This window comes from Coregonus lavaretus, assembly GCF_964263955.1.
Source record: "Coregonus lavaretus genome assembly, chromosome: 6".
Lineage (NCBI taxonomy): Eukaryota > Metazoa > Chordata > Actinopteri > Salmoniformes > Salmonidae > Coregonus > Coregonus lavaretus.
Genome location: NC_139993.1, coordinates 52638353 through 52648186, shown reverse-complemented (window position 1 = coordinate 52648186; position 9834 = coordinate 52638353). Strand labels below are relative to the sequence as shown.

General features: G+C 43.0%; 1 protein-coding gene across 1 annotated transcript; it reads left to right on the top strand.

The window, feature by feature from the left end:
• Positions 1–443: 443 nt before the first annotated feature.
• On the top strand, positions 444–8482 carry opn7a (opsin 7, group member a; the record flags this gene model as incomplete). Its single annotated transcript, XM_084163260.1, has 6 exons — positions 444–531; positions 4748–4910; positions 5298–5425; positions 5690–5832; positions 6068–6259; positions 7222–8482. The coding sequence occupies 6 exons, from the start codon at positions 444–446 to the stop codon at positions 7861–7863; spliced, it is 1356 nt and encodes a 451-aa protein (XP_084019386.1). The 3' UTR covers positions 7864–8482.
• Between the last annotated feature and the right edge of the window lie 1352 nt (positions 8483–9834).

Genomic DNA, 9834 nt, shown 5'->3' with positions numbered 1-9834 from the left:
GGTTATGTATGTATTCCCTCCACATTTAGTGAGAGTTACCAAAGGCATTTATTCATTTTCATGGGGGCAGTATTACTTTCTATCTGGCTGCCTTAAACTCTTCTCCTCATCTTTCTCCATCTCTCACGCTCAGTCTAGTTTTTCATTGAGGTAGAGTCAGGAGTGTTAGTCAAGGCTCAGATCTAGTATTATCAGGTGAGTCGCTGTGAGGTTTTTACACCTTTCACAATCCCACAGAAATTTCCCTCAAAGCACAGAGCAGGGGAAAGATGCTACAGAGGTGCGACTGTGACAGGAAGCTTTTTACTGGGTTTGAAAATGAATATTTCTGTTTGTATGAAATCGGTATATATGCATGGTGTGTGTGTGTATTCACAATATGTTTGTGTGTATTCACTGTGTGTGTATTTACTGTGTGTGTGTGTGTGTTTGTCTTGTCTCAGATGGGCTGGCTAGCAGATAACAGCACGTTCCACTCCAACATCCCTGAGGCTGCTGACCTGGTGGTGGCCATGGTCTACTCTATATTTGGTAAGTACTACTGTACCCCAGAGTGTGACATGCATGTGTGACAGGAGGAGATTGGCTTCATTAATTAAGGGAAGATCTGAGTTAGCCAATCAGAGGCTCAGAGCTCAATTTCCCCCTCAGTCCACTCAGGAGGACACATGTTTCTACTCTGTTGGCCATCAGGTGTGTGTATGTGCTTTCATGCTTGCCTGTAATAGTTTTTTATTCCAGAGGGTCTTTGAGTCAGTTAGTAATGGAGTGAGCCTGTTTAACATTAGTCACACTTACATGATCATTGGTTAGTAGTTCCTGGTTACGAAGTTGAAGTTTTAATTAATTTTGCCTGTCCTTGAACAAAACAACAAATCGTCTCCTGGTGACTCAGTGTGTGTGTGTGTAGAACCCCCCTCTGAAAATCAACCTCTAGGTTCAGTCTTTTTAACCCAGCCACCGGCAGCACGTGCACACCTCACCCTCCACACACTGAACACACACACACAGCTTTCTGATCAGCAGGTTTCTGATGTTATTGTTAAGTGCTCCATTTACACCATTCACATCTCTCTACCTCTCTCTTTTGCATACACGCACGCATGCCATTCACTTAAACTGAGACAAGGAAACAGTCAGTCATTGTTCTGAGGAAGAGGATAGTTGATTCATAAAGATGTTTAGTTGATCTGTCTGTATCTACTATCAGACCAGTATTACTGAATGAATTAGCCACATTTTCAACTGCTTTGACTGCCTGCAGATGACGATGATGATGATGGTTGTGCTTGTTATTATCACACTCTTAGACAAACAAAAAGGTGTGATGGGTCCGTTCTGAAAAAGATGTCGCATAAAGCTTTCTTCATTATTCTATTTTTTTATTATTTTCACTGCATCCCTCTTGGCGTTTTTCCTATTTTGTTGCATTACAACCTGTAATTTAAATTGATTTTTATTTGGATTTCATGTAATGGACATACACAAAATAGTCCAAATTGGTGAAGTGAAATGAAAAAAATAAATTGTTTCAAAAAATTCTAACAATAAATAACGGAAAAGTGGTGCGTGCATATTTATTCACCCCATTTGCTATGAAGCCCCTAAATAAGATCTGGTCCAACCAATTACCTTCAGAAGTCACACAATTAGTTAAATAAAGTCCACCTGTGTGCAATCTAAGTGTCACATGATCTGTCACATGATCTCAGTATATATACACACCTGTTCTGAAAGGCCCCAGAGTCTGCAACACCACTAAGCAAGGGGTACCACCAAGCAAGCGGCACAATGAAGACCAAGGAGCTCTCCAAACAGGTCAGGAACAAAGTTGTGGAGAAGTACAGATCAGGGTTGGGTTATAAAAAAATATCCAAAACTTTGAACATCCCACGGAGCACCATTAAATCCATTATTAAAAAATGGAAAGAATATGGCACCACAACAAACCTGCCAAGACTCACGGACCAGGCAAGGAGGGCATTAATCAGAGAGGCAACAAAGAGACCAAAGATAACCCTGAAGGAGCTGAAAAGCTCCACAGCAGAGATTGGAGTATCTGTCCATAGGACCACTTTAAGCCGTACACTCCACAGAGCTGGGCTTTACGGAAGAGTGGCCAGAAAAAAGCCATTGCTTAAAGAAAAAAATAAGCAAACACGTTTGGTGTTCGCCAAAAGGCATGTGGGAGACTCCCCAAACATATGGAAGAAGGTATTCTGGTCAGATGAGACTAAAATTGAGCTTTTTGGCCATCAAGGAAAACGCAATGTCTGGTGCAAACCCAATACCTCTCAGCACCCCGAGAACACCATCCCCACAGTGAAGCATGGTGGTGGCAGCATCATGCTGTGGGGATGTTTTTCATCGGCAGGGACTGGGAAACTGGTCAGAATTGAAGGAATGATGGATGGCGCTAAATACAGGGAAATTCTTGAGGGAAACCTGTTTCAGTCTTCCAGAGATTTGAGACTGGGACGGAGGTTCACCATCCAGCAGGACAATGACCCTAAGCATACTGCTAAAGCAACACTTGAGTGGTTTAAGGGGACACATTTAAATGTCTTGGAATGGCCTAGTCAAAGCCCAGACCTCAATCCAATTGAGAATCTGTGGTATGACTTAAAGATTGCTGTACACCAGCGGAACCCATCCAATTTGAAGGAACTGGAGCAGTTTTGTCTTGAAGAATGGGCAAAAATCCCAGTGGCTAGATGTGCCAAGCTTATAGAGACATTGAATTCGAAACAGCATTTGTAGGGAACAACCGATGAGCAGCAGGTGCTTCTAATCAGGATTTTCTCTCATCTACCAATCAGGGATGTGGCTTTTCTGGTCTACCTGTATACAAGTTAGTCACAATTGCCTTAGGTGTCTGCTCACTTGGATACATTATATAATTTCACAAGATAGATTGGTTGACAGAACAGGAATTTAAGTATCTTTCTGTCCCAAAACCTACAGTTTCAATCCTTTATGGTCTAAGGTTCACAAATAAACCACATTAAGACCTATCATTTCAGGTAATGGCTCTCTTACCGTAAAGTCCTGCAGCACCCCTTGAAAAATCAGAATAAATAAAACATATATTTAAAAAATTAAAATGCTAAAGAAAATACAAAATATGTGCACTGGGCCTTTACTGGTATTAGCGGACCGATATAGATGTCTGTAGCATGGGCAAAAACATTGTTTCAGCATCTCTACTTTGGCAAGAAAGGTAGTTGTATAATTAAGAACAGTATCTTGCAGGATTCAATAGTTGGAATTGTAAGAGTTGTAGCCCTGTCCCTTTCTCTGCTATTGTCCTTCTAATGGATCCAGAAAGAACAAAACTCTGTCCTCAAACATTTACATCAAAGGTGCAAAGTTATGGGCAAAGACACAAAACATCCACATCAAATTACATATTTTCCTTTACCAAATAACATGGAAAACAACCACTTTTTGTGCGGTATTAATTTACCATCCTTACAAACCACAATGTAAATGCACATTACTGTATTGTACATAGGTTGGTCATCTAGGTTTGTACCTGTAGACTTACCATCACCATAAAGAAAAACAATGCACAATACAGTAATTGAGTACATTGAGACATTAAGTGGTTTGTAATGATGTGATGTGATGTGGCTCAGTTGGTAGACCATGGCGCTTGCAGCACTAGGGTTGTGGGTTCGATAAGAGCATCTAGTAAAAGGGATGAGTTGCATTTGCAAAGTATTTCAAGAAACTGGAAAACATATCAAGCAAGTATTTTTTATATTCCACAAGCATTATCAGCTTAACTGTTTTGTACAGATAATTATCAGACTCAAGTTACAAATGCTGGTAAACACTCAAATACAAATACATTTAGTTTTTAAGTTTTTACCTAGTCCACTGGGCCTTTACTAGTCCTGTATTAGCGGACTGATATAGACATCTTTAGTGTGGGCAATTTTTTTCCCTTTCTGCCTGTGTTCAGTTGAACGTTGATTAGTGTGTGTGTGTGTGTACACAGAAAACAGATTAAACTTAGTGACTAATCACCCCTTTGTCTCCAAGTGTTAATTGCGTTAACCTCCCATAAGGTACCTAAACACAATAATAATAATAATAATAATATGCCATTTAGCAGACGCTTTTATCCAAAGTGACTTACAGTCATGTGTGCATACATTTTTACGTATGGGAGGTCCCGGGGATCGAACCCACTACCCTGGTGTTACAAGCGCCATGCTCTACCAATTGAGCTACAGAGGACTACAACACATGTGTATCTCTCAGTACCCCTTAAACATCCCCTGGCATGTTGATTAGTGTAATAATACGGCTTTATTAAAGGAACAGGCAGCGTTTAAAGACATAATCCCCCCTCAGACAGCATGCAGGAAAACAATACGCTCGAGATTGATGGTGGCTCAGAGAGCTCTGTGTGGGCAGGACTGGCTGGCTGACTGGCTGACCGACTGACTGGTTAGACAGCAGGCTGGTTGACTGACTTGCTGGCTGACTGGCTGGCTGATTGTGGTTGGACTCTAAATCAGATTATTGTGAAGGAGGGCCGGGTTCCCTATAAAGTGCTACTCATCTTGGACCGCCTCCAGATTTGTAATGTTTTTTAATGTGTTTGTGTTATGTATGATGTCAACTCAATAAAGGTTTTTAAAGTAACATTTTCCTCCCTCTCCCTCCCTCTCTTCCCTCTCTTCCCCTCCATCTCTTCCCCTCCCTACCTCCCTCCCTCCCTCCCTCCTTCCCCCAGGTGTGTGTTCTCTGGTGGGTAACACCATACTACTCTATGTCTCCTATAATAAGAAGATTCTGCTGAAACCAGCAGAGTTCTTCATCATTAACCTGGCTGTCAGTGACCTGGGCATGACCCTTAGCCTCTACCCCCTGGCTGTGACATCTAGTATCTACCACAGGTTGGTTAGATACAAATACATACACACGCACATGCATATTAAACACATTCATACACTCACTCAGCTGATTTAATATCTGAGTAATAACACTCTCCCTCCCTCCCTCCCTCTCCCTCCCTCCCTCCCTCCCTCCCTCCCTCTCCCTCCCTCCCTCCCTCCCTCCCTCCCTCCCTCCCTCTCCGCCTCTCCCTCCCTCGCCGCCTCTCCCTCCCTTGCCGCCTCTCCCCCTTCCCCTCCCTCTACGCCTCTCCCCCTTCCCCTCCCTCTACGCCTCTCCCTCCCTCTACGCCTCTCCCCCTTCCCCTACGCCTCTCCCCCTTCCCCTCCTTCGACGCCTCTCCCCCTTCCCCTCCCTCTACCTCCCCACCTCTCCTCTCTCTCTCCCAGGTGGTTGTACGGTAAGACAGTGTGTCTGGTCTATGCCTTCTGTGGAGTGTTGTTTGGTATCTGCAGTCTGACCACCCTGACCATCCTCAGTACTGTGTGCTGCCTCAAGGTCTGCTACCCACTCTACGGTAAGACCACAGCACCGCTGACCTCAACATGACCATCTAGGATCCACACTATGACAATCTCTTCTTGTTGTTATTTTCTTTGACCAAACTACGACCGCTCTACAACTGTCTGACCACATGACAACAAGACCATCTATACCTGTGACTGTTTATGTGTTTCTGCAATATGAATGCATTATGGCTCTTTTGACTGCATAACCATTAAACATCACTGTTACTGATTCTTACCATACTATGGCTGACTGTGTATGATCCCCCCCACAGGTAACCGGTTCAGCCCAGACCACGGTCGTATCCTGATAGTGTGTGCGTGGGCTTATGCCCTGGTGTTTGCCTGTTCCCCTCTAGCCCATTGGGGTGCATATGGCCCAGAGCCCTATGGCACGGCCTGCTGTATCGACTGGCAGGTTCGTCTCCTCTTACTTATTATTTGTTCTGTCTATTACTTTTTTCATGGAGTCTTTGTTACTATTCAACACTTTAGATTATTATTTTTATATATAGTGGTCAGTGGAACCCCAAAGGCTATGAATTAATTGTTTTGTACATTTTAACTTACTTTGAAAATGTGTCAGATAATCCTGTAAGTCGCTAAGGGCTATTCGACACAAAAATACAAATCATCTTTCATTAATTCTACAGCGGTCCAACCGGGACGGTGTGGCCAGGTCCTACACTGTGGCACTGTTCCTCTGCTGCTACATTCTGCCCTGCTGTGTCATCACTTCCGCCTACTCACAGATCCTGGTCACGGTCAGGGAGTCACGGAGAGCAGTGGAGCAACACGTCTCACAGCAGACACGCATGGGGAATGTACAGACCACCATAGTGAAGGTAACGGTATAGATGCACACACACACGTAATTAAAGATGGAATCCGCAGTAGGGAAACAGTGCCACTGTCCGCCCCACCTACGTTGTTATTCTTTTAGATTTTTTGACGAAGCGGAGGTGTGGAGCATCGCGAAATGATGTGCGAGGGAAAGAAAACTGTGTTCGGTGTTTGCAGTAACTTCTTTGTTGTTGTAATATCCGATGTGGTAGTTTCACCATTATGGATTCCAGCATTAAACTAAATGTCTGCTGTCCCGTGTGGCTCAGTTGGTAGAGCATGATGCAGTATGAAGATACTGTAGTACTGAATAAAGATTAAGAAACATGTAATCTGGTCTGACGGTCATCTCGCGCTGAACTGCACATGTCCATGCCACCAAGGCAAAGGCACTACTGTGATATAAAGTAGTTTTTGACGAAAATGAAAACATGTCAGTTTGTCACTTTCTCAAGGTTGGAGTAATAACATGTTCAGCTACTTCAGACATTGGCTTGAATCTACATTGTGCCTTTAGATTTTGAGAAAATGAACAACTAAGGAATAATTGTTCACTTCTCCCATTGACTTTCCAAACCCTTGTCTGGTCTGTCGGCTTCGCGAAGCGTTCACGGAAGTATCGCGATGTTGGGCCTCTGGGTTTAGAAACTCTATGGCGTTAGTCAGACTATTTCCTCAATATGTTTCAACTACCTGGCTCAATGCAGCTACGACACTCCAATCACTATGCAATAAAGGCTTCTCTCCAGAAAGGACAGAACAGTTTAGCTTTACCTTTTAACGGTCCCAGACTGGGCTGGGTATGCAGTAGCTTTGTCTCTCTTTGAAAACTCATATTTCACATTTGCAGCAAAGAATACATTTCCTTGACACCTAACTCAGAACAGAATTGTCAAACTGTACCAAGACTAATAAATCCTTTATGTAAATAATGGTCATTTCTCTCTCTCTCTCCCCTCTCTAGCTCAGCGTGGCGGTGTGTATTGGTTTCTTCGCAGCGTGGAGTCCCTACGCCCTGGTCTCCATGTGGGCAGCGTTCGGTCACATGGACTCCATCCCTCCGATGGCGTTTGCCATCCCTGCCATGTTTGCTAAGTCCTCAACCCTCTACAACCCTCTGGTCTATCTGTTGCTGAAGCCCAATTTCCGCCACCTCCTGTCTAAAGACCTTCACTCCCTCCACAGGGCCTGTGTTCTTCAGTGTCGCTGTGTCCGCCACCTCCGCCGCTTCTCCTACCGCTCCGTCCTTGCCGTTACGCTACGCTGGCTATGCCCGCAGGGATCAGAATCAAACTCCGCCCCCAATGTGGTGACCACTGCTGCCACGGCCCACGCAGTGCTATGCTCCTCGCAATGCCCCTGCGAGCACTGCCAGGATACGTTTGAGTGTTTTAAACAGTATCCGAGACGTTGTCATGTCAACGTCAACACTGTGCAGCTCTCACTACAGGACAGTATGTCTCCTGTTGTACCCCATGCACCAGGCCCTCCCGGACCCCCGGTTAAAACTGCACCCCCTGTTCCCAATGCCAAGAGCTCAGAGATAGACAGTCTAGAGATCACCTTGGAGACAGTCCCCTCCCACTACAAGGCTGCCGGACCCTGAGAAACACACAGAGACCTTTATACACACACACACGTGAACGTATTTCCTCAACATCAATGTCTTAAGACGAAGATCTGGTTTTTTTTAACGAATGTCTGTAAAGTAAATCTGTGCCAATTTCTAAATCAAAAGTGAATCAAAAGTGAATCTATTAATATGAGTTTATTTTTATATTAATGTATTTTTATTTATTCATTAGTTAGTTGTACTGTATGTCTAATTGAATAGGTCATCATGTTGCAACAGGTTCTTAACCCTTTAACCAGTACAACTTCACCCAATCAGATGAGAGCAGAGGTAGACCTCAAACAACCAGATCAGAGTTGAGGTGCACCTCAACCAATCAATGGCAATCCCTTTATGAAGAGAATTAAGATGATCAAGACTGGTTTAAATTATAGTTTACATATTTTCTAAATCATATTGTTTACAGTAGATATTAACAGTATTGGTGTGTTGTTGTTGATGATAAACCTTACTCAGAGAGAACAAACAAAGTTCTGAGCGAAGCTGTGTCTGACACCTGTCTTTTTCAACATTGATCTTTTAGTCTCTCAGACACTGCTTTCAACATGTCCCTGTTGTATACAAAAGATTATCATGAAACGTGTAAAATCAATATGCAAGTTTAGAATCTTTATTTACAGTACATATGCATGGACAATTAACATATTTCAATTCCTCAAACAAACATGAATGATCATACTTTTCCGGATCATTATTTTTCCAATGCTGTTTTCTGGGGGGTTGGGTCCAGGGTTTGTTGTTTCTCTCCAGTGGTATGTGTGTACCAAACAGTGGCGTGGCCCAGGCTGGTCACAAGAAAGAACCGTCGATTTCGGACGTTTGAAAAGGTCCTGAGGACGTCGATAAATCCCTGTGTGTGCGCGAATCCCCCCAAAATAAAAAAACTATGGCACAAAACTGGGCTCAAACTCACGAGGCTCAGAGCACATTGCTTAGACCACTGCAGTTCACAGTTCTTTAGCAAGCCGGGAGAGTACTCGATGATACTTAATGGAAACAGCACATTGTTTTTAAGTATTTTGTTTTAAGCCTTCCCAAAACTATAGCCCTAACCTTAACCACTCGAAATTAACACCTAAACTTAACCGTTTGAGCTGTTTCTGTTTTAACCCTGTAACCATGCATAATTAACCCTGTAACCACGCAGAATTAATGGGTCAAAAATCAACGTTTCGTTTTTGCAAATTCCGAAGTGAAACTATGAGATCAGGTTGGGTGGCCTCAAAATATATTGATAATTTTTACCAAAACTTGCACTGACAGTAAGACTTTTTGTAACAAATGTCCCTTTCTATTCAAATGGCACTGCTTGGATGCTGGACTCATTTTGGAGAAGATGAACATGCGCAGGTAACCTACTTTTTGAAGTGAATGTTTGACAATCAGATGAAAACATCTCGACTAGATGTGTTCATGACACATTAAAAGGTAATACATTTTTAGTTAAATTACATGTTTTTACTATAAAGCCCATAAATAATTTTTGTGCGCGCGCAAGTGCGTGCACACATAGAAGACCACCGAATGTCACGATATAATTCGCACTCTGGATGGCACTTTCAAGTGATTTTACTGCTGTATGCTAATACCCTTATATAAAATCTTGACCTTTAATGCAAATACTGTAACTGATTTATGATTTATTTAAACTGGGAAATGTACCAAACCTAAGCTGAAGCATTTAATGCGTTGAACCATCATAATTATATTGAAAAAATCCACCTTGATGCCATTAAACATTTTCTGGAAATGCCACTGGTACCAAAACATTCAAAACATCTGAATTGAGCCCCAGACTCTAGAATCCTAACTTGAGATCCACACTCGTAGAGCCACGCTCAGAGCATGCTGACCAAACTGGCTATGCGTGTGCGTCCGCCATTGTGCGCATGTTGATTTTGTCTATCCCAACCAGACACATTCATGACACACAGGTTAAAATAC